Source organism: Zootoca vivipara, chromosome Z2 (genome assembly GCF_965207765.1).
Source record: "Zootoca vivipara chromosome Z2, rZooViv2.hap1.1, whole genome shotgun sequence".
Lineage (NCBI taxonomy): Eukaryota > Metazoa > Chordata > Lepidosauria > Squamata > Lacertidae > Zootoca > Zootoca vivipara.
Genome location: NC_142585.1, coordinates 47,813,324 through 47,838,648, shown reverse-complemented (window position 1 = coordinate 47,838,648; position 25,325 = coordinate 47,813,324). Strand labels below are relative to the sequence as shown.

General features: G+C 44.6%; 1 protein-coding gene across 1 annotated transcript; it reads left to right on the top strand.

Moving 5' to 3' along the window:
- Positions 1-24,213, top strand: URM1 (ubiquitin related modifier 1). Its single transcript, XM_035133372.3, has 5 exons — positions 1-73; positions 6,460-6,530; positions 17,890-17,971; positions 21,803-21,851; positions 23,283-24,213. The coding sequence occupies exons 1-5, from the start codon at positions 39-41 to the stop codon at positions 23,349-23,351; spliced, it is 306 nt and encodes a 101-aa protein (XP_034989263.1). The 5' UTR covers positions 1-38; the 3' UTR covers positions 23,352-24,213.
- The last annotated feature ends 1,112 nt before the right edge of the window (positions 24,214-25,325 follow it).

Sequence of the window (25,325 nt, the reverse complement as noted above, 5' to 3'; positions counted from 1 at the left end):
GCGCTTCCGGTGCGGGCAACGCCGTTCCCTCACGAAAGATGGCGGCGCCCTTGTCTCTTCAGCTGGAGTTCGGGTAAGGGGGGCGCCATCGGGGCGGCGGAGGGTTTCCTCACCGAGATCCTGCGTGGGGAGCTCAGCCGGCGAAGGGGGTGCTTGGTCTAGGGGTGGAGGGTCTGCGTCTGGGTTTGGGGTGAGGGTGTTCTTTTGGGGCGGGGGGAGGAGGGAAAGGGGGGCGCCATTGTTTTTCATTTGGTTTCTAAAGCTTCCTTACTTCGCCCCCATGTTCCGCATCCCCCCCCCCACAGGCTACTCTCCTCCCCAGAGGAATCTTTCTTTCCCTACCTCGCCCCGCCCCCCCCACGCCCCGCTCTCCGTCACAGCAGGGACTCAGGAGAGTCGCTTGTCCCCCGCCTGCCACAGCAGTTCAGGAATCGCATCTAAACACAGGGATCACACAATGACTCCTCTCTAAACAAGGGGAGGTGACAAATCATGGCTTTTTTAGCTTAGGAAAAAGAAAGCTAACGGGGAACACAGGGGAGGTGCGCAAAGTTATGCATGGTGCGGAGAAAGTGGAGAGGCATACACTTCCCTCCCTCATAAATAAGAATAAGAATAATTTGTATTGGCCAAGTACATTTTCCAACATACTTGGAATTTGTTTCGGCTACATTGCAATGTAAGCATACATACACTGTTCCACTCACAATACAAATAAGCAAAGAAACCCACCCATAATTGACCTCCCCTTCAGCTACACATCTACAAATTTAACAATTTAATGGCACAAGGGAAAAATCTGTTCCTGTGCCTGGCTGATTTTGTATATGAAGATCTGTAGCGACGTCCAGATGGGAGTAAATCTAGCAGATGATGACCGGGATGTAAAGGATCTGCTGCAATTCTCACTGCTCTCTTCTTAACTCTGGTAGCATAGATTGACTCTATTGTAGGCAAGCTAGCACCAATTACCCTTCCTGCAATTCTTACAGCTCGTTGGAGCCTTTTCTTGTTTGTCTTGGAGGCTGTACCATACCAAACAGTAATAGAATTACAGAGAACAGTTTCAATGATGCTTCTGTAAAATTGGATCAACACTTCCTGGGGCAATTTAAATTTCCTTAGTTGACACAGGAAATACAACTTCTGGTGGACCTTTTTAATAATACTATTGATGTTGCTTGACCAATTTAACTTACTGCATACAATATCTTCTCATTATTTGTTAAAAAGCACCATAGATTAAAAGAGGGTGGGGTGTGTGTGCATACTTCTTGATTCCCAGTGGTTTGGGGGGGGAGGAGAGTTCATACTGGGGCAAACTGGTGGTAAGGGGACTAAGAATGGGGTGCAGAGAGACTTAACAAGCAAGGTAGATTTCCTCCAATCAACTTAAAGTTACTTGTGGGCCTTAAAAAGGTAGGGAGGCAGAGAACTGAAAATGAGACTGTCATTGGTGCTTATGACTATGCCAAGGTGGCAGATTCACAGGTTTCATGAGAAGGAAAGCTTGCATGAAGATAGCCATATCCGGTTTTGGCCTACAAATAAGGCTTCCTAGTCTAGGAGTGAAGTGAAGTGGGTAATAATTTGGTTATACAGTACTAAAGAAAGGTTTATAAATAATAAAATTTGTGTGAGATTAAAGGAACTTGGGAAGTGGGTGGCGCTGTGGGTTAAACCACTGAGTCTAGGGCTTGCCGATCAGAAGGTCGGCGGTTCGAATCCCCGCGACAGGGTGAGCTCCCATTGCTGAGTCCCAGCTCCTGCCAACCTAGCAGTTCGAAAGCACTTCAAAGCGCAAGTAGATAAATAGCGGGAAGGTAAACGGTGTTTCCGTGTGCTGCTCTGGTTCGCCAGAAGCAGCTTTGTCATGCTGGCCACATGACCTGGAAGCTATACGCCGGCTCCCTCGGCCAATAATGTGAGATGAGCGTGCAACCCCAGAGTCGGTCACGACTGGACCTAATGGTCAGGGGTCCCTTTACCCTTTACTTTAAAAGAACCTGATGAAGTGAAAGGAAACTACAGGGTACCATATACCAGTATTATGTCATTTAACTGTTCTCTGTACATTCAAAGAGTTGGTCCTTAAACTCCCCCTCCCCACAAAGAATCCCATTTTCTTTTAAAGTCAACACTGGTATGTGTGAAGTAACAATAAAGAATGAATTTGAGCATGTGCAGAATGGCCATTTTCTCAATAGGCATAGGCAGAACCAGTTCCTACATAGGTGCCTTTAGTGTTTCAGGATAGAATACGGTTGTGGACCTTGCAGCCCAGTGGTCTAATTAGGGCAGCCAAATGGCAATATCATATCAGCCAAGTCATTCTCACCTCCCACATACTTGATGTTAGGTGTGGGGCAGGTAAGATAAAGAGGAGGTTACAGGCACCACCAATCAGTTGACTGCTGGGTCTTGAGAAGCCCTTTTCAGGGCGCTAGCTTGCAGTGGAAGGTATGAGTTCAACACCTTTCATCTTAGAAATGTAGAAATTTAGCACCAGAAGGAACATAGTCTGCCACTATCCTTTAAATCAGGTTGCTAACCTGTAGCCCCCCCAGGTTTTTCTGGACTTCAATCTCCCATCAGCTGCTGCCAGCACAGCCAGAATGATGAGAGGTGTAGGATAGCAAAATCTAGAGCAGTGTTATCCAAACTTGGGTCTCCAGCTGTTTTTGGGCTACAACTTCCATCATCCCTTGCCAGCAAGACCAGTGGTCAGAGATGATGAGAGTTGTAGTCACAAAGCAGCTGGAGACCCAAGTTTGGGAAATACTGATCTAGAGGGTCACATGTTAGCCTCTTCTGATTTTAATGGTTCATCAGGTTTGATCTGGGTATGGGGTGGCTGCATTTTCCTGCATTGCAGGGGGTTGAACTAGATGATCCTCAGGTATCTGAAGAAGTGTGCATGCACACGAAAGCTCATACCAAAATAAAAACTTAGTTGGTCTTTAAGGTGCTACTGAAGGAATTTTTTTTATTTTGCTTCGACTCAGACCAACACGGCTACCTACCTGTCACTAGATGATCCTCAGTGTCCCTTTCAATTCTATGTCTATGATTCTGTTTGTTGAATAAAGAGCTAGACATTTTAAGGACTGCAAAATAATTACATTGTAAACAACCCTGTGGTCCTCAGACGAAGGGTGACAAAGAAAATAAATGAATGAATGAATGCACAAAGTGGTATGAAACAATATTATGTCATTAGTGCCATGTAGGTGGCTCAGTCTTGAATGTATTTCCTTTCTTGGTAATGTTGAAAGGGAGATAAAAATCCAGCTAGGCATCAGACATCAAGGTGCTTGATGTTTAGTTTTCAAATGCTGCTTTCTGCATTGAATAGTCTGATGTCATTCCGTAGTTAAGTGTTTATTATAAGGTCTGTGAAAATAGGTCTCAGAAGAGTCTGTCAAGCAGTCTTCCTCACCCTGGTGCCTACAAATGTTGTAATCCAACTCCCAGTATTCCTGACAATTGGCCATGTTGGCCAGGGCTGATGAGTTGTAGTCCAAAGCATTTGGAGATCACCAGACTGAGAACATCTGCTGTAAAAGTTTACAAAAAGGCACTATCGTTAAAGAGGGGGTTTGAACATCACTTAGCAAAGCATACATGTGAAGTACAGCACTCTTTCCAGAATGGGAATAGACTGGATTACAACTCTTGACTATATACGTAATCAAGAAAGGAAGGGAATCAAATACGCATCATTGGCATAAAACAAAAGGGAAGCAACACAACTATGAAAAAGAGAAATGCCAGTATCTCTAGTCCCTGAAAGTTTGTGCTACAGTGAATATGCTGAGTTTTTGAAATATCACAGGTATAGGTATAGAACGGAAACAAATGATACTTCTTTAAACAAACAAGCCCACCAGTGACTTTGCAAGTGTTTCCCTCAGTATCTGATGATGTCCCCTCTCTCCTGCAGCTGGGTATAACTGTCTCTGTCTGTAATGGTGGGTCTTTATGGGGGAAAACCTGGGGAAATTGCATTCTCAGTGAACTATGATATGAATTCACACTTATCAGAACCAAACCTACTATAATAACATAGATGAAGTGCCTTAGATACTGTATACATATGTTAATTTCCAGAGGGGCTGCTGTGTTTTTCATAACAAAAACAGCAAATGGGCTTGTAGCACATTGAAGGCTGGCACATTTATTATGGCATAAATGTTTGTGGACTGTGATGGAGAAACCTGTGGCCCTCCCAGTTGTTGCTGGTCTCCCAACTTCTATCAGCCCCATCCAACATGGTCAGTGGTCGGGAATGATGAGAGTTGTGTGTCCAGCAGCATCTGGAGGACCTTAGGTTCCACATCCCTGATTTACATCCTATTAATGTTACATTATTACATTATTAAACTTAAATTCAGCCTTCACCAAGATATGCTTTGGTCCAGAACTTCCATTGTGCTGCCTGGAGCCACTGATAGTCCAGAGCATTTGGATTACATTGGGCTGGTGGAAGCTACTTCTGAAGAGATTTTAAGAGGTGCCCCATTTTACTGTGTAAATGTGTGGAGAACATTTAGTTGAAATATGGTATATAAACATTCTAAATAAACATCAGTTCTAGTAGATACCTTTCTCCAAACCTTGAAGGGTTTCTTCAACTTAAATAAATAATGTCTTTCCTCCATGCTCACACCATCTAGTACATCGTTTTGAGATAACTACTACACCCATGCTAGCCACTGTAGAACTGATTTCCAGAAAAGCAGTGTTTATTTGGTCTCCCCCACACTTTTCTTGGAAGTGCCTAAAAGAGTGCTCTATGTGTTCACATTGCAGCTGAGTTCTCCCCCCAGCTAGTATGCTACAGAAGGACCTTATCTCACATCCCAGTATCTGCAATTAACACAAAGTGTGAGCTTGTTTTCACAGCTAGCAGAAAGATGCCTCTTTCCTATCATTGGTAGGGATTGTTCGCTCATGAATCTCCAGATTTGTCTAACATTAATAACTGCTACTTCAGTTTTCAGTTAACCGTTTTTCTTTTTTGTTGAGCCTAGATAGCACTAACAGAGCAATCCTTGGGGAGTGTGGCTTTGTATAAGTAATAGCATTGCAGTGAGCATTACAAAGGCACTGTTGTGCTGTTCCATAGTACAGCCAAAAATCTCCCTCCACGTAGCTAGATTTAAAGGGACTGGGTCTAATGCTAATATTTCACTGTAAGTATTTTGATAATAATTCCTTTTCCATATCTCTCTGTTAACATGGCAATCATGAAGCATGTGGATGCCAAGAAGCCAGTACCAATTTACTGCTGGAGTAGATTTTCATGATGGCTCATGCCCTCATGGTTCCATGGTTAGATGTTGCCTGCTCTCCATCAATCTCATCTGTGTGTCTTAGGTGGTATTCCTGTGCACCAGCCTTTCTCAACCTGGTGTCCTCCGGATGTTGTTGGACTATGACTCACCATCACTTCTAGCCAGCATGGCCAAGGTCAAGTATGATGGAAGTTATAGTTGAGCAACACCTGAAGGGTGCCAGGTTGGGGGAAATAGTTATATGTGCATTTCTGGAACTTAGTGAGGTTTTTCCTTGAGTGGGTGTGTATAGAATTGATGGTGGTTCAGGTCTGTACTGAACAGATTCCTCAATTGAAACTTTATGTGTTTATTGTCCTTCAGAAATGCTAGAAGATGCTTTATTTACATTGCAGTTCTCTCTCCTGTGCCTGTTTCCCTAATATAGCCTCTTCAACTTATATATGTATTTTTCTTTTAAAACTGATTCGGATTGGTTTTCAGTGGGGCTATCCCCTGATTAGATAACTTGCAGAGCCAACTCTACTGGTAGGCAAAGTGAGGCAGCCAACTTGGATGGCAAATGGGGGAGTGGCTACAGAACAGTGGAGGCAGCTCCCTGCAGTTTATCTTTCTGAACCCCCTTAAGAAGACAGCTCAGTTTATCACACACCCTGCCATGTGCCCCCTAGGCCAGTGTTTCTCAACCAGTGTGCCTCCAGATGTTTTGGGACTACAACTCCCATCATCCCTAGCTAGCAAGACCAGTGGTCAGGAATGATGGGAGTTGTAGTCCCAAAACATCTGGAGGCACACTGGTTGAGAAACACTGCCCTAGGCTACCCCTTCTCCCCTCAGTTAAGAGGGAAGGAGGACAACCACTGATGAATAAGATTCAGTTGCCAATTGAGTAGGCTTCTCTGTGTGAAATGAGAGGGTGTAGGTTGTATCTTGTCCATTGCCTCAGGCATCAAATTGTCTTGGATCAACCCTGTATGCTAAGTCAATGAGTTAATTTATTGCATTTGCACATGAAGAATAATAATTCTAAAGTGAGGGGTTTGTAGAGGGTAAACACCTTAGTTGGTTTTTAATTATGCATACACTATAAAAGGCTGGTGCCTCTATGATTTTTGTCTTTCAGAATGTTGCTGATTATGTGTTTCTCATCTTAATTTTTCAGAGGTGGAGCAGAGCTCTTGTTTGATGGGATAAGAAAACATCAGGTGACTTTGCCCAGCCAGCAAATACCTTGTGAGTATTTTGCCTGTTCTGTCTTCTTCTGGACCAGACTTGGTTCTTATTGATGGACCAAGATGAAAATGAAAACCTGTTCTATTTGAGAAGCTTTTATGCTTGAGGTCCAGTGGCACATGGGAAACTGCCTTATGGTAGATCAGACTTGATGACTCCTTGATTTTGGGCAGAGAAAGCCCTCTTCAGTTGCCTGCAACTCAGTTGATGGCTGTTGCATCGGATCCTTACCTACCCATACTGCCAAATTTGACATTGCTGTGATGTCAGGGGGTGATGCATTTTGAAGCCCTGATTGTTGGAACTTCAAAGCACAGCATGGCTTGTTTGAAACAGCTCCATTCTGTTATTTGAATCTCCAAAAACCAGAGGTTCAAGTAGCAGTGCTGGGAGGGAAAAGGAGTACCCATGCCTTGGAAACAGCTTTTCCCTCATGGAGGAAGAAGTGATAATGGATGATGGGAGCGTGTAAAGGAATAATCGGGAGCTCCCTTTAAGCCATTATTTGCCCCACATCGGACATTTTTTATGTCAAGTGTAGGGTGGTGGGCATGGTTTACCCAAAACAGCCTCATGGCCCAAATGGGGAGGTCTGGCAGGCCAAGTCTGGCTTGGAGGTTCCTGCTTTAACTGGAGGAGTCAAGGACCTTCTTCAGGGAAATCAGGTGCTCAGCTGCTGCATCATTGATTCAGGTGGCTTCTGGTCCCTATTCATGCATGTTTCTGGGCAAGGGTATAGTGAAGTGCTTTTGGTCTGCAAAATGAAGGCTACTGCAAAGAATAAAGGGTGACTTCTCACACCAACCCCCGGGATTAGACGGCTTCCTAGAGCTTAGCTCTATCAATGACTATTGCCTATTATAGTAGGGCTTCCCAATACAGAGGCAGTATGCCTCTGAAACACCAGCTGTTGGGGACAGAAGGCAGGAAGTGCCATGGGCACATCATGCCCTGTTTGTGAGTCTCTCGGAGATATTTAGTTGGCTGCTCTTAGAAACAGGCAGTGTTTGTTCTGACTCACCCAGCTAGTTCTGCTGCTCATTTGTAAGGGGTGTGTGTGTGGTACCCTAAAATTCAGGTCCCAGAGAACAGTTTGAAGGCATGTGATGTACGCAACCTCTCTGCAACTAAGCCTAATCTGAGTCTAATCTGCGCTTGGATGGGAGGAGGCTTAGGCCACCTTGTGTTCCACAATGGAATAAATGTAGCAATAAATCATGGCACGTGGGAGAAAATGAGGAATGAGATGCTGATGCCGCCCCCTATACCTTTGCAATAATGTGTAATCAGTAGTGTATCAAGAAGAAACTTGACACAACCAGGGTATGCTAGAGGCATGTAACAGCCATGTAAGGTAGGTTAGGCAGAGAAGTGATGACTAGTTCAGGATCTGTTTCTACTCATTCCTGTGTAGTGGGATTCCTGACTCAAGGAACAAGTGAATGGCAGAAGCAATCCACCACTGTGTTTCCCATTTGCAGCTGAGGATGTTTTTTTGCCTTTGCCAAGTTATGTGCTTTTGAATATGTGTGATAATATCTGGTCACCTGCCACGGTCTTGGGAGTAAGCATTAGATTCAAACATCTAGGGTCATTCAGTGAAGCTGAGTGGTGAGAGCTTCAAGGCAGACCAAAGGAAATACTGCTTTGCACATCCCATGGTTAAACTATGGAAATCGCTACCATAGGTGAGGGTTGCCAACTTGAACTGGCCTGGATTTCTGCAAACTCCTTATGGTTGCTGCTGTTGCCTCCAGGGTCAGAAATGGTGTATTTCTTAATAGTACCAGTTCCTGGGGAGAAGCAATGGGAAATGGCCATCACACTTGTGTCCTGCTTTGTGGAAAACAGAAAACTGGACCGGGCATGATTTCAGACTGATCCAGTGGGGCTGTTTTTACATTCTTAATCCAAACTTAAAACCCATATTAAATTGTTTTAGTTTTAGAATTTAATCAAAATTTGATTGAAGCCTAAACTAAAGAGATGTATGCCTTTGACCAAAGTAACTCCCAGCCCCTAAAGATGGCTCTGACAGAGATTCAGCAGGCAGCTTCTGCACCAGCTTTTAAACACCTTTCTGAAACTTTCCTTTGTGGACAATTAATACAACTTTCTGCAACAGTTAACCCAACTTCTGGTTTTAACTTTACTGTATATAGTTTTTTATTGTATGGTTTTACATACAGTTGTTGTGAACTGCATTGATTTTTTTTAATGAATGGGGCACACAACTATTTGCTTTAAATAAATAAATAAGAATAAATCTTATGAGCATACTTGGCTGCCTCACACCAAGTCAGGCTGCTGGTCTATCCAGCTCAGTCTTGCTGACTTCAGCTGCTGCTGGTTCTTGGACAGAAGCCTCATCAAGTCCTGCTCCACAGTGTGCTTTCTTAATTAGGGGAGCCGTCTGAACAACTTAAGTAGACATGGGGAACCACATATTTACCTGCCCAAAACCTGACATCCTATATGTTGGGCAGATGGACATGGCTTGGGAGGATGGCCTTTCAGGCCAAATTGGGACCCCCAATTGAGGCTCATGAGCCAGAGGTGTCTTCTCACCTCACCTTGCTCCTGGCTGAACTGAGGTTTTCATTAGCTAAGGCTGCAGTCCTATACACACTTACTCAAGAACTCTGTTTAAACATATTAGAGTAAACTTGCACAGGGTGTTTCCCACTACCCACCCATTTGCCCTTTTTTTAATTGGGACTCAATCCATACAACTGTCCAGAGACAGAGAGCCCAAGGCAAGTGAAGGATGCTGGTCTGCTTCTGTGTATTATTTTTGTAATCAGAAACAGACAATGTAGAATAATAGAATTGTAGAGTTGGAAGGGAGCTTGAGGGTCATATAGTCCAACCCCTGCAATGAATCCTGGTAATTTGTGAACTTGGAGAGCTCTGTCCACTCTTACATATTGACTTTTATTTTGTTCTCTTGACAACCTCATTTTACTGTACCTCCTGTCCTATATGGTTGTTTCATTGCCATTGTACTGTTGATGGTTTCTTCATTTGTTTGAAACCCAACAAAAACCATGTTTAAAGGGGGATGCTGCTGCTGCCCTAGCTCCTCTTCCTTGCTCCTGCATACCAGCTCAGGAAGGACAGGTGAATTGGCCTGGCTCAAGAGGGTGAGGCAATCAGCAGGGTAGGCTACCCTGCAGCGCCTACCTCTGATGCAGACAATTGCAGACAAGGGTGAATAAACTGGAAACCCTTGATCATGAAAGATAAGAATTATATTTATTGGTGTCCTTCTGAATGTTAGTGCTGTGAACTCCACCATCACTCAGTAGTGAAGCGGGTCATTGTATGGCTGCAGCAGCCAGAGATGTCGGAGCAACTGCCTCCTTCTCCTGTAGCCATACAGTGCAGCATTTGTCTGCCGTCAAAAGAAGCATCACTTTCTCCTCTCTGTGTGTGTCTAAACAACAATCCAGGAATAATCTTAACTCTTTCAATGGTGAGCTCTGATAGATGGCAGCTTCTAAGTCAGGCTTTGTTCTCCTTGTGACATCTATTTAGTCCCATGTGTGGGCTTGCTTAGCTGCTGCTGCTGTAACATCTATGTAGCTTATAAATGGTGATACCTGCAGGGTAACTTCAATGTCATGTCAACAGCTTTCCTCTACCCAGAGGGGTTAATAGGGGCCCAAAAGGAGCAGATGTCAAAACTGTGGGAGAGCAAAGAGGTCTCATGCCAGTGCAGGTAAATATGTTTGGGGAAATGACACTCTATCCAACTATATTCCTGGTTTGGAGGACCCGAAAGAGGCACTCCAGATCCCATCACAATATTTGTAATAATTTCACAAGCTTCCTTTGCATTTGTGGGCTCAAAGCAAAAGCACCAGTTTCAAAATATGGCTCATGTCATGTGTGGGGCTCCCTTTGTTTCTCAAGGGCTGCCTGCCTCCTTGTCTATTTAGGGAGACATAGATTTAGGTGTGACCACCTGCTGAGGTTAGGTATGTGATCAGAGCTGGCCCTACCATGAGACAGAGTGAGACAGCTGCCTCAGGTGGGAAGTATCAAAGGGCAGCAAGTGGAGAGAGCTCTCTGTGTGTGCTATACAACCTACCTGCATCCACTAAATAAACCACTGCCCTCAGGGTGCAGTGAAGTATGTTGAAATAAGATCCAGCAGTCTGCTGGGGCTGGGAGGAGGCAACTGCTTGCCATTTGCTTCAGGCAACAAAATGTCTTGGGCTTTCCCTGCAGGTGATAACCATGGATTGTGCCTTCTCAGTAGCAGCTCCCTAGCTCTGGACTTGATACTCCATAGAAATTGTTTTATTCACACATGCCTTTGGAGAACAGCAGGTGGTGTAGTTTTACTCTGCTGGCTGATTCAAGTGCTTTGTTGCTCTTTGTTCATTATTTAGAATTATTATTATATTTCAGTTATTGGTGTGTTTGATAGGAGCATATAGGAAGCTCTTTTATTCCACATTGGGCAGTTGGTCCATGCTCCTTGGGACTAATGGGAACTGGAGTGCAGGCTTTCCCACTGGACTGTGGGCCTTCTGTGCTGTTGTTTAACATGCTGCCTCAAAAGCCATGGGGGGGGAAGTATGTGGTGTTGGTTTTTTTAACATTTCCCCCTTCTGCATAGTTCCCTTCTGAATCTTAGAATTCCCCTGGATTTTATTGTACTAACAAAATCTGGTTTTAATGCTGAACTGCAACTGTCTGTGTACAACTGTTTGGAGACAGAGAGATCATTCGAAACATAAACTTGGAATGCAGGGCAATTTGAAAAGCTTGCTCTTGGTGTCCAAAATAGGCTCACCTTTCCCTCTCCTCCTCCTCCTCCTCTTCTTCCTCCATGGTGCCTGACAAGGAATGAGAGGGCTTTTCGAAGGTTCTTAATGGCTTTCTTAATGGCCTTCTTAATGATAGTGCCCTTCTACTTCACCAGGGGACAGCAGGCTAGGTTAGGACTACATGGCAGGTTGTGTGGCATGTATAGATCCATCCTCCAAGAGAGAGGAGCAGCTGTTGAGTGGGGTAGGGGCTGCTGCAGTTGTGTCCCATCTTGTCCCCCAGCACCTGCCTCCTGAGGCTAAAAGAGGGTGGTGGCCAAAATGGTACATTATGCCAATGACCTTGCAGGGTTGATCTTACAGAAACCTCACATCCATAAGTAGAATGGCCTTCTCTAGGCCACACAAGGAATTTCCCCATTACGGTACCAGAGGGTGTCCCGCCCCGCATGCACGCTTTGATTATTTGGTAATAATCAAACTGACTCTCTTTCTCAGCCTTTTCCTTCAAGGCTTTTTGGAGAACAGTAGTTGAACTATGACTCAGGGGCTCTTACAAGGCGTGTCAACTATTCAAATCAAGCTTCTCTCTCCCTTCTGCACAAGAAAGAAAATGGCCTAAGACAGATTGCCTTGGCGGTCCCCTGCTCCCAGCCACATACTTGATGAGAGGGTGGGAGGGTGAGGCCCTCAGGAGTAGATCCCTAGGAGGGCTTTGGCCAAGCTGTGGGAAGGGGGAAAAGAGGGTCAGGGAGGGGACAGCCAGGGCCAGCTCTAAGCTTCTTCTGGGGCTACTGTGCAAGGTGCCTTCAGTGGGCCCATCCGCCTTCAGCCAGTCTGCTCCCTTGCGGTCACTGTTGCCAGCTGCTGCTGCTACTCCTCTGCCACACAATTGCTGCCACTGCAGTTCTTCCTTCTCCTTGCCTCCAGCACTTGTTTGCCAGCTTTCCCCATCTGGAGTAGAGCAAGGGGCAGGTGGGCAAGCAGGTTGCCGTAGCAAGTAGGAGGGGCTGGTCCTGCTAGTGTGGCCCAACCATGCCACCATCCCTTGGAAGGGAGCTGTGTGGAATGAAGGCAGGTACTGCCTTGAGCTCCTTTAGAGTTCAGTACAGTAATCGATCAGGGTTACCTCTCTATCCCCACCGTCCAGGTATGAAACCTAAAGGTAGTAGCAGGGTGAATTGGTGGTGGTGCGAGTGGGGTGGGTGGTGGAGGAGGGGATGGTGGTGTGTCTGTCTGTGTATTTGTGTGCATGTTTGTAGGAGGTCCACAAGCCCTTTAAGTTGCTCAGGTTTAGTTCACACGGTTCCTGGTGCCAGCTGTTCCTCGCCCCCCCCCCTCCCTTGCCCTCCCTCCCAGGGAGTGTTTGCAGAGCTGGGGGCTCCTGTGCAAAATTGCTTTTCAAAAGAGCCACTTTCTGCTTAATTAAACAATGAGCCGCCCCTCCCCTACACATCTGTAAAGCCCCTTCTGCAGTCTCTTTATCCCACAAACTGCTCCATTCTCAATCCCTTTCACTTGTAAATCTCCCTTGCTTCCCCCCCCCCATCCCTCTCACTGGCTTTCCCCACCCACCCCACCCCAACTTTCCCCTTTCAAGTGAAGCTGAGAATTCTGATTTGGCGGGTCTTGTGGGGTGGGGAAGACCATTGGCAGGTCTTGTGGGGTGGGGAGGACTATCAGAGACGGCCACCACTTCCATGCGCAGGCCCAGTGGATCAGCTAATCAAGCTGCTTGCCCTTGAGGAGAATGTTCTAAAGGGACAGGTAGGTAGCACCTTAAAGACCAACTACATTTTTATTTTGGAATGAGCTTTCGTGTGCATGCACACTTCTTCAGATACACTGAAGCAGAAGTCCCCAGGCACTTAAGGTGGGGAGGGGGTATCACTCAGAAGGGTGGTGGAAATGGGTGATTGACTGACTGATAGCTGTTGATGACTGTAAACGACAGTCTAAAGGGAGTATTGGAAGATGCCTCTCCCCTGCCCACCTGCCAGAGCCTGTTGGGACTTTAAATTCAACTTGACTGTATGCCTCTTTCCCACCAACATAGTTGGTTCAGGTGGGCCCACAGCAGTGAATGAACTAACTTTACTATCAGTCCTAAGTAAAAGAGCAACAACAACAATGTGGCAGTAAGCACATAAGAATTCATAAATAAAAATTCTCTTATATGGGGGGTAAACTATGCAGCTAGTTCAGGTTAATCACCCAAAATGTTAGTTAATAAACTGAAATATTTTGATCAGTTGTTTTTTTAAAAAGTTGTAAAATCAGTTGGGCAGCGATTTTTAATTTTCATTTCCATTGAGTACTCACAAATCTATGTGCAGAAGGTGCCATCTGAAGAGAAACACAAGGCATCCTCTTAAGAACCAAAGGTATTGAAACCCATGATCACTTTTTAAAATTCATCCTGCACACCAAGCCACGGAAAGTGGTGCACCAGCCTGATTGAGAGGTGATCTTCAGAGATGCTCTCTCTAGAGCCAAAAGAAGGACCATTTCTTTCCATGCCCTGCAGGCACATGGCTCTTGGAGGGGCGTCTGACCCGGGGACTGAAAAAGGATAGCCAACCCTGGTGCAGTGGTTAGAGCAGCCCTCCCCAACCTGGTGCTCTCCAGATGTTTTGGACTATAATTCTCAACATCCTCAGACTTTTAGACATCTGGAGGACATTCTAGGGTTTAGGGAAAGCTGGGTAGGAATGTTTATTTATTTATATTCATTTTAGCAGGGTTTATATACTGCTTTCATCCAAAGCGATTTACATAGTGTGTTGGAATAAGACCAGGGAGAGCCAGGTTCAAAACCCCACTCAGCCATGAAGCTTACTGGGTGACTATGGGCCAGTCATTGTCTCTTAATCATGCTATACCTCCCTGTTATCGTTTAAAGCTGAACCCTATGGTCCATGTGGGGAAAAAGCCCTGCTTCGTGTTTCTTCTGCTGATTGTGTGCACAAAGCAATGCAAGGCGCTGAGCCCCCTTCCTACCCCCCAGAAGTTCAGTCTGCTTCCAACTCTCAAGAGCCAACTATTCCTCCTCTCAAACAGGCATATACTGGTAATTCCCAATGTATCTTCTCAGCCTTAAAGACTAGGAACTTTGGGGCCAGGAACAAAAACTGAATAATATCTCCAGATATTAAATATGTAAAGGTAAAGGGACCCCTGACCATTAAGTCCAGTTGCGGACAACTTTGGGGTTGCGGTGCTCATCTCCCCAGTGGAGATTTTATTGAGCCAAAATGAGAGTACCCCTAAACATTTGTATAGGAGCACTGAGTTATAGCATAAAATTATATATCAATGGAAAGATAATTTAATGAAGAATATAATGCAATAACTTTTGTGCAGGATTATTTATTACAACAGCAGTCATAAAGAAGAAACGTGAAACACACAGGAAAAAAATGGGACATACAGGTTAAACTGCCATGTTGACACTTTGCGATAAATAAGTGGGTTTGGGGTTGCAGTTTGGGCACTCGATCTCTAAAAGGTTCGCCATCACTGGTATAGTATAATATACCATCAAGATCAGCAAAGGGAAAGGCTTGTTTGTGTTTGTGAGGAGATGAGAGTGTGTTTAACTCAAATTAGACATAATATAAATGAGATTACCTGGTCAAAGCCTCTCACTGAGTTTGTAGACATACTTAAGGTACATATTTAAGAGGTTTGTTTACTTTATTTTGGGAATTATCCATGTTCTTATCTAGCTGCATTGTTTTATACTTTTTGAATATAATACGATCTATGATCAATGATCATATTATAAAGTAGTTGTGTTATGGGTTATAAATTAAGCACTGCTATGAGTTATTTCTTTTTGTTTTCCAATGAATTTATTATCAAAAAATTCGGTGTGATGTGAGTAAATTTTTATTCTGAAAGTGTGGCCCAGAGAAAACAGTTTGAGAACCACTGGTCTAAAGAGTTCTATTTAAGTCCAGAGTCTAAAATTACTTAAGTGCACCCCTGGCCTGGCCTGCTATAATGCAGCTTCTGATAGCATCTCCACCCCTACCCCCACCCAGAATGCCCAGCTCTGTTCTGCTTTGCTTTATGGAACTAAGCCATCTGGGTATTTCTGGGGGGAGGAGGGAATCAAAGTGTGAAGACGCACTGGATTATCTTTTGAGTAGTCTGGTTTGGTGATGCTCCTGCTTTAATGGTGCCCTTAATTCAGCCTCATGGGCAAAGGGCCCAGCTCTTGCAGAACAATGCATTGGTGTGTGTGTGTGTGTGTGTGTGTGTGTGTGTGTGTGTGTGTAGGGGGGTTGCTTGGCTTCCTCTCCTCCCTACCCCCTACCTCAGTATTGAAAGAACAAGTCATCTGTCAGTTGATGGAGGTTGTACGTACTCTTCCCATCCATGCAACCCGGAATAAAGGAAGAGGCTCGACATGGGCAAGTGGAGGGGGTGAGGGTGGGGGAGCTTTGTCATGACTACGGTGGCTGAGAATGTAGGCAAGGTGACGCTTGGCCGGAGTTAGTGACCTCAGCAAATTGGAGCTTGGCCGTGGTCAGTATGATAAATGATCTCATTCTTACAAGTGGAGTTGCGAGCGGAGAGGGAGGAAAGGAAGAAGATAGGAGGGTGATGTCAGGGTGAAAGCGGTACATGGAGAGGGGATCCGAGGAGGCAGTTTAAGCATAGGTGCAACACCTGCTCAGCCACCTCCCTAGTGACCAGCTTGACCATCATGATGGTGCCTCTTTCATACCATCATAGAATCATACAGTTTGAAGGAGGCCTCAAGAGTCATCTGGTCTAACCCCCTGTAATGCAAGAATCTTTTGCCCAACCTGGGACTTGAACCCATGACCCTGAGATTAAGAGTCCCATGCTCTACCGACTGAGCTACCAAGACAGTAGTACTTCCATTTTTTCTTGTCTTCTTGTATTGTACTGTATTGTTTAATTAATGTTTTGTAGTTATTTTAAATTTATGTGGAGTGCCTTATCTGAGTGGATGGAGCAGCTGAGTAATTTTGTTGTTCCCGCAGGGGGGCAATGACAATAAAGATTATCTTATCTATCTTACCTTATCTTATCTATCACCTTACCTTGTGTGTTTTAACTCTATTAATGTTTAATTATTTTTAATGGGTTTTTTCTATGTTTTTAGCTGTTCTTAGTTTTATCTATAAGCTTCCTTGACTCCCTGTTAGGGGAAAAGGTGGAGCATTAATATTAATAATTATTATTATACTCTGCCCATCCAGCTGTGTTTCCCCAGCCACTCTGGGCAGCTCCCAACGGAATATTAAAAACACAGCGAAACATCAAACAGTAAAAATTTCTCTATACAGGGCTGCCTCCAGACATCTTCTAAAAGTCAGATAGTTGTTTATTTCCTTGACATCTGAAAGGAGGGCATTCCACATGGTGGATGCCACTTCTGAGAAGGCCCTCTCCCTGGTACCCTGTAACTTCCCTTTTCAGAAGCAATGCTTCTGAATACCAGTTGCTGGAAAGCACAGGAGGGGATCTCCAGCAAGGAAGACTACTTTGCCAGTTTTGTCTCTCATTCTTTGAAAAGTCAACAACAGTCCTTTGTCTTTGGCCTATTCCTTATTAAAATCCAGTCTTTATCTTTCTATTTAGAAAAGTTACAAGGAAGATGGGCACTGTGGGTTGCGGGAGAATTAAGGGTGGGGAAGAGAGAAGAAATGGGTGGCAGGTTGTTTTCTTTTTCATACTATCAATTTGACTGAGACAGCCAAAGAACAATTTATTTTAGATGGTGATAGCATCAGTTCATTTCCTACTGGACAGGTGAGAAGCAAGAGAAGAAAGAGAGAGAAAATAATTTGTTAAAAGGATTTTAAGAAGGTGACAAGTTACCAACGTGGAATGTTTTTAGTCTTGGAGCCTTCATATTTTCACAACTTTCCCTGTTTTTAAAGTCTGTCATCCACAAGCAACAATATTCCTATTATTATTATTATTATTATTATTATTATTATTATTATTATTATTATTTTATACCTGAAGTGTACCTGAAGGAGTGTCTCCACCCCCATCGCTCAGCCCGGACACTGAGGTCCTTTACCTTTACCTTTACCTTTTCCCCCACCCACCACCAAGTGGCATTTGAGTAGTGTGCTTTGCAGAGGAGAAGTGGTGGGTGGGAAGGGGGTGCTTTGCCCTTTCTACAGCTGCCGCTTCCCTTTCCCCTTCTATGTTTATTTCTGGTTCCCCCTCCCCTTCCCCACCTCCTCAGGCCAGGGTTCTGGATGTGTGCATGGGGTGCTTATAAAATGAGACTGGAGTTGGTATGAGTGTGAGACTATGGGGTGCCCCTGCAAATACTTGAAAGCAATGAGGTGGCATTAACCTGGTCGTCCAGCATCCTTTTGCAGGTAGCTCCTTCTGCTCACCGACATTACTGCAGTGACAACTTTCCTTTCTCAATCAGTTTTTATCTGGGTAGGAAGAAATGTTAGCAATACCGAGTTCTGATTTCATATGGGCAGAAAATGTTCCTGGGCACTGCTGCTAAAGCATAATCTCAATTAATTCTTCCTTTCTTTTTTTCTCCCCCCCCCCAAAAAAAAATATTGCAGGGGATGTTCGAAACTTGCTGGTGTGGATTAAAGAGAACCTGTTGAAAGAGAGGCCAGAACTGTTTGTGCAAGGAGATTCTGTGTAAGTAACTGTGATTGCCCAAAAATTGTCCTGTTTTGGATATTCCCAGGAAGGTTGGACATGAAGGTGGCTGTCCCCTCCACTTGGTTGCCTCCCCCACCTCAAAAAGCATCCAGTATTTAGAGCAGGGACAGCCAGATGTTGTTGGACTACAATCCCCATAGCCTTTTAGGGGCTTAGGCTGATGGGAGTTGGAGTCGCAACAACTTCTGCAAGACACCATGTGGACTGTTCCTGATTTAGAGGGATGCTGTGACTCCATTTAGCTGTTGGTGGATTCCTTGTGCTCCATGAAATTGTCTTACTGCATAGTCCTAGGCATGTCTACTCCCATGTAAGACCCTCTGCATCCACTGGGGTTTGTTCTCATCTACACATGGGTACAGCAGGGGTGGGGAGCCTCTAGCTCAGGGCCCAAACGGAGCCCCACGAGCTCCTTCCCAGTCAGCGCCAACCGCTCTCCCCAGGGTGCACACACTCCCAGAGTGTAGTTTGCTTGGCTGAGATTTGTCCTTGAATTTTGAGGGTGCATTCTGCTTCCCTAGATAGAGTGTGGAGAGAGTGGTGGGTTTTGGGGTATAGCCTGCTGTACACATTTGTTTCTCCACCCACTTTTGCCACTGGCCCCACCCACCACTGGCATCTGGCCCTTGGAACGTTGCCCTAAAGGGAATGTGGCCCTCTGACTCAAAAAAGAGCCCCCAACCCCTGGGATATCGCATTGCAGCATTTAGTCATGTTTTCCAAAGCCATCTAGATGGGTGGCCTTTACCAAATCCTGAGCCAGCAAATTCTAGAAGTCCTTTGTGCATTGTATGCAGACTTTCTATAGCTGTGGAATTTCTGCGGGTAGCCCTGCTCCCACAGCCGTTCTAGTACGACAGAAAAAGGAATATAAATCCCTCATATAATTCTTATGGACTCCGTCAACCAACACCCCACTTTAGCAGAACATGACGTCCTGTGCTTTCTGCCACCTATGTTAACACAGGCGCCGCCTCTGTGTTTTGAAGACGGAAGTGCTGACTAACAGAGCCTTCCTGGGAGTCCTCCCCCACCCCCTTTCATCCTCTAGGAGCACGGAAGAGCCCTCCTCTGCAGCGAGGTGGGGGCGGCTGTGTACTTAACATTCGTCACTGCTCTGTGGTGAGCTGGAGCGTGCGCCAACTCCCCTGGCAGCGGCAATTGTTGGCAGTCAGAAGAGGGGGAATCCCTCTGCCTCTGATCCAAGACTTCACAGTTGATCCTGGCTGTTTACAGTCATTAGCGAAGTGGCTGCAGTTGCTCGCTTTAGCCGCATTAACCTGCCCCTGTGCTCGATTTGCAGGGAACAGATTTCAATTATGGGGCTGTGCTGCGTGGTGTTGAGAAGAAGCTGCTGCTGGTTCACAGCCATCTTTGGGGCAATTTGCCTCTGCATTTGGTCTTCCTCTCCAAGCTTGCAATGGGCACTGCTCATCATCTCCATTTTGCAGTTTCTTCCATTTATTCCATTTATTCATTCCCCCCCTCCCCTTTGTAGAATGAAAGGGGTTATTTTGCAGGAGAGTGGAAAGGGCCATTTTGGTCAGCCCCCACCCCCTGTTTCACATACACACAATCCCAAGAAGGCTGTTGTAGAGCCAGCAAAAAGGCCACTGAAATGGTCAAGAAGCTGGATCACCTTTCCTCTGAAGCAATGCAGGGTTTTTTTTGGGGGGGGGGGTTAATTTGTAGAGGGGATTAGATTCAGTATTTTGTGGTGGATCATTAGTGTCTGTAAACTGCTTTGGGAACCTATCTTGGCTGAGAAGTGGTGGCATAAATAAATTTACCTCGAGCCATTTGTTGAATTGGGGAAATGATGTATATTTAGCACACAAGCTATAGACAAGCATAGAAACAAGTAATGGCCAATAATAGATGTATTATGTGATTACACCATGCCAGCGTAAAATTTGGTATTGAATGCAGATTTCAAGATATTTAATCTCTGCAGTCGTTTTAAAGAGGAATAGAACTAGTCTGTGGACCATATGATGTCAAAAGGGCAGGACATTCTCTGTGTATCTCTCAAACATTTGCATTGTTATATGCATACTACTACAAACAACAACAACAACAACAACAACAGGGAGGTGAAGATAACTGAAGCTCGAAAAATGCAAAGGCAGCATCTGGTGATATCTCATTTGCTGAGCAGGTTCTGAGTTTTCAGCAGTAAGCAGATGAGTACATGGCAGAAGAAGGGGAAGGGCTCAGGGTCAGAGGCTCAACCTTACATGTAGAAAGTCCCAAGTTCAATCCCAAATGACATCTCTATTTGACAGTAACAGATCATTCCCATCAGTAAGTAGAATTTGTGGATGGAGAAATAGTCTGAACAGGTGTAAGGCAACTTTTCAGATACTGTACATTTTCAGTCACAACTCTGCAATCATGAGATCTAGAAATTTCAAAAATGAAAGCTTATATAGTTCTCAGCTACTCAATTGCCTTTTTCTGCATTGCGTTATAAGTTTTGCTCAAAACTGTGCTTGCATTTTGGCAGACAGCGGACAGCATTCCTGTAGTCATTCTATTCCCTAAGAATTGGCAGGTGTTAATCTGAAATTTGGAGTTCTTTATCAAGCAAAAGGCCTTTCATTATATCTGGGAAGAGGAGGAATGTATGAACCCAAGGTCTGAAAGTCTTTTGTGCAGAAAGCACAAATTCCTCAATGACCCAGAGCAAAATCTGGCTTAAATAATGAATATATATGGGAGATGTTTTTTCTGTGGTACATGTGAAAATGATATCGGGGTGACTTGGTAGTGTTTTAGTTTACTGTTAGCCATATTGAAGTCATTTTGAAGAAATGGAGGATATTTTTTTCTTTTTAAAATAAGCAAGCATTAACTGCAGTAAATCACAAGCTGAACATGATGCTGCAAAAAAAAAAGTTGAATGTGATTTTAGGCTGCATAGGCAGCTCTCAAGTCACAAGAAGGTAATCAATTTGGTCCTCTGTTTTGGACGCCACACTTTAAGAGGGATGTAGACAGATATCCTTTCAGGAGTTCCAGAGGACTGCAGTAATAGTACGGTTGCATCCTCAGTTATACTCAGAGTTGGATACCACCTGTATGGAAAACAAGTCCAGCAAGGAAATGTTGAATGAACTGGGCATGTTTAGCCTGGAGAAGACAAGAGTGAGGAGAGATGTGATGGTACCATTTCGGCACGAGAGGGTTGTTGTACAGAACAGAAGAAGGCAAAGACTAGCTCTGATAGGCTTAAGTTACAGGTTGTCTGATATGGGCTGAGCATTAGGAGAAGCCTCTGAATTGCAAAAGCAGTTCAACACTGGAACTAATTTCTTAAGAGTTGGCCTCTCCCTCACTGGAAGTTTCCATGCAGAGGCTGGACAGCTGATGACTAGGTCTGCTTGGAATGCTCTAGATCTCTGCATTTCCTGCCTCAAGGAAGGGACTTGGCCTACAAGACACCCTCTAGATCAGGCATGTCAAACCTGCGGCCCTCCAGATGTTTTGGACTACAATTCCCATCTTCCCCAACCACTGGTCCTGCTAGCTAGGGATCATGGGAGTTGTAGGCCAAAACATCTGGAGGGCCGCAGGTTTGACATGCCTGCTCTAGATCTATGATTACTACCTTTCCTAACTGGCCCACCTATCTCAGTGTGGTCTACATAACTGACTTTCCAGGGTTTCAGGCAGGGAGGTGTCAGGGATCGAACAAGGAACCTTCTGCATGCAGAGCAGGTGCTCTCCCACTGAACTACAGCCCTTCCCCTCTTCCTTCAGAGACTTATTCCCTGTTCTCTCAACAGCTTCTCTGTTTTGTTGCAGGCGGCCTGGAATCTTGGTGCTGATCAATGACGCAGATTGGGAGTTGATGGTTTGTATGGATTCTGCCATTTGGGGATCTTGTTTGTTTGGAACTGTGTTGCAAATTCTCTTGCGGACCATTGTTAGAGTGACTAGTTCCCCCTCAACTTCAGGGAGGGAGGAAAATGGTGTCTGGATTTCTAATCTTTTGTGGACAACTACCTCAGTTTTGTAATTATAATGAGATGATTTTTAGTAGTGTTTTTATGTTTTTTTAATTTTGTGTATGAGCTGCTTTACGCCCAAAAAAGTGGTGCATAGACAGCAGAACTAAATAAAATATTTTGTGGGCTTCCTGGAGATTGAACAAGCTGGCTTTAGAGTTGAATTAAAAGTCTGGGAACAAGCAATATCCCTCTGGGTGAAAATTCATTATAACCCAAAGGGAATGTTATCTCATTTCTTGGCCGCAGCCCCCTATCCACCTTGGCTTTCGCAAATTACTAAAAAGATCAAACAAATTGGCCTAAACCCAGAAAATCTCTTTAATGGTACTTTGAATAAGGCAAAAACAATTATTACTCAGAGGCTTTTTGACACTGAACTGCAAAAAGAAGGTGCCTTACTTGCTAAGAACTACAGGTGTCTAAAATCTTGGCCTAATCTGGCAGCTGCCCCGTACCTATCCAATATTATCTATTAATCTTATAGATAGGCCTTTTCCAGAGCCCGATTTGAAGTGATGCCTTCAGCTGTCTTACACGGCAAATTCTTGCGTATACCAATCGAAGAGCGCCTCGGTCCATGCATGTCCAACAAGGTGGAAACTGTTATTCACATTCTTCTATTCTGTGAATTCTATAATGAAGAACGATCCTGACTCATTTTACCCCTATTATCAAAATTCACACCCTTGCAATATTATCTGGAATTTCCCCCCGAAATGTTACGCAAATTCCTTCTGGAAGACTCTTTGAGCTCAGTATCCTACGCTGTGGCCAAATTCTGCACCTTAGCTATTAAAAAACGTAAATCTCTTTTATTGAATAACATATTATAACAATTTGTCCTGTCCTCTGATGATGATATTGCTGCTACAGCTCTTAGTTAAATCTCTTATTCTTTTATGCTGTTTTATTCCGCTGGACCTGTATTTTAAGTATTGTATATTGACTGTTAAAACCCCATATCGGTTGCTTTTATTGTTCATGTAGAGAATTATGCAGAATTTCTGGTTTAATATGCTGGCTGCTTGCCGTAATAAACATTGACTTGACTTGCAGCTGAAACATTAAGATCTCAGCGTATAGAACAAGGATGGGGAACATCTGTGGCTCTAGATCTTGGTAGACTCCAGCTCTCATCATCACTGACTCTTAGGCAGACAGGCTGTTAGAGGTTAAAGTCCAACAACATCTGGAAAGCTGCACACTTCCCATCTCTCATATAAAGTAAATGGTACGGAAATCATTCTCATTTTGTTTTCTTTTTCTTCAATCAGGGGGAGCTGGACTATCTGCTCCAAGACCAGGATAACATCGTTTTCATCTCCACCTTGCATGGTGGTTAGACTGCTGGGAGTATGAAAAAGAACATTTGTGCTGGTGTGCAGAAGGGATTCCTGGCCCGGACATAAACATTCCTTGCTTTCTTGGCTGTCACCCCAGATCAGAGTTGGTTTCTCATTAGCTCCTTTTCTTTAATGAAGTCTGCCCTTTTGACACTTGGCTCCTCCCACCCAGTGGTTCAGCTCTCGCCTCCTTTGTCCAAGAAGGTCGAAATAATTTCTGCACTTGGTCACCCTCTTCCCTGCTCCAGGAGGCGCACACCATGGAACAAATGGCTGAAAATGAGCCGCTTTGCACGTGGAACGGCTGAGTTCACCCTGGCTGTCACACTTGTTTGCTGGCTTCTCCTTGGCAGCAGCAGCAGGGAACGGTCTGTGATCAAAGAGGGGGTCTCCCTTCCAATCCAAGCCTTGGATCAGGTTGCAGCCATTTACAGTCATTAAGGGATATTGGGGGGGGGGCGTTCAAGGAAGATGGCAGACGCAAGCCATCCAAGCCACCCTCAGCCTATCTGCTCTTGATTTACGATGCATGGATTTCAGTTCTGTGACTCAATTTTAAAAAGTACCCATCTAGAGCCAGCTCACAAATGGTTACTTTGAATTTTGATGCCTATGAAGTGCACTTTTGCCTGCCTTTTTGGAAGAAAAAGAAACTAGATGACCCCCAGAGTCCCTTCCAACTCTACAATTCTATGATGCTCTATTTTTTTAATCTTCTGGAGGCACTGCCTGATCCTGTTCTGCTGCAGCAGCTGCATATGCATGCGATTGATTCCCCTTTTCAAATTGTCTGCAGATTGAAAATGGAATGATCTACTCTGCAGGATGGTTGTGACAATAAACAATAAAAGTTGTGAAACGATTCTGAGTATAGGAGTAAATGGTACCAAGGCTAGAGTTCCTGTGATGATTCACAGTTTGCATTGTGTTGGTCAGTGTTGTCTCTGTTTTAATTCTGGGCCAAGGATCTCCTACAGTGTGCTTTGAGGTGGTCCTTGAGATTCTGTTGGAAACAGGGAAACACTTGAGTTTCTTTTGAGCTCTCTTCTCTCTCTCACTGCTGAAGAAGCATGCCATTTTTCTGTTTTTAGAGTCTTAAATAAAAAAGCTGCTTGCTTTGCCCACAATTCAAGCAACATCAAAAGGTCCTGCAGGAAGACCCAAATTGTTGCTTGCCTCCAGTTGGCCATGATCTGGGGAAATGTGGCCTCTGAAGTACTAGGAAACCAGACTCTTCATCTCCAGTAAACCAGCATGACAACGGTTGGCTTAGGTTTCAGCGTTAACAGTTGGGATGACTTGTGTAGATGGTTCACTTGGGAAATAGTTGTCTTATTACCCTTGTCTTGTCCATCTTACAGGGACCTCCCAAGTATGGCACCCTCCAGATATTAAGACTATTGCTCCCATCAGCCATGGACAGTGGTCAGGGATGATGTGAGTTGTCGTCCAAAACACCTGGAGGGCTCTGTGTTGCAGAAAGATAGATTGAGCTGTCTGGGCACTTCTATAGTCCAATCATTCCCTAGGATGCCAGTACTAAATTAAACAACCTGGTTCATGTGTCGCAGTAAACCATAGGCCATGGTTTACCACTTACACCCCCTTTGCAGATGAATGAAAGAAATCATGATGCCTGGCTTATATGTTACATCTGAACTGGAGATTGCGGTTAGTTTCACTAAAACAAACCTTGGCTAAAGATTGTGGTTTGTTTTGGTATAAAGAACCACAATTCCCTGTTCCTGTGTAACACTAAGCCAATGATTTTACCTTGTGCCCCCACATGCTTGGGTGGGAGGGGAAGCCGAGTAAACCATTTTGCCATGTCACATATTTCTGTAAGGTACAAACTGTGCAATTTTCCTCTCCAGCACTCTCCTGGGCATACGCACTGACCCTTCCCCAGTCATCAAATCCTTGTTTGATGAGCAGGGAGGGAACTGTTCTGTCCACGTCAGCTGAGCATGTGCA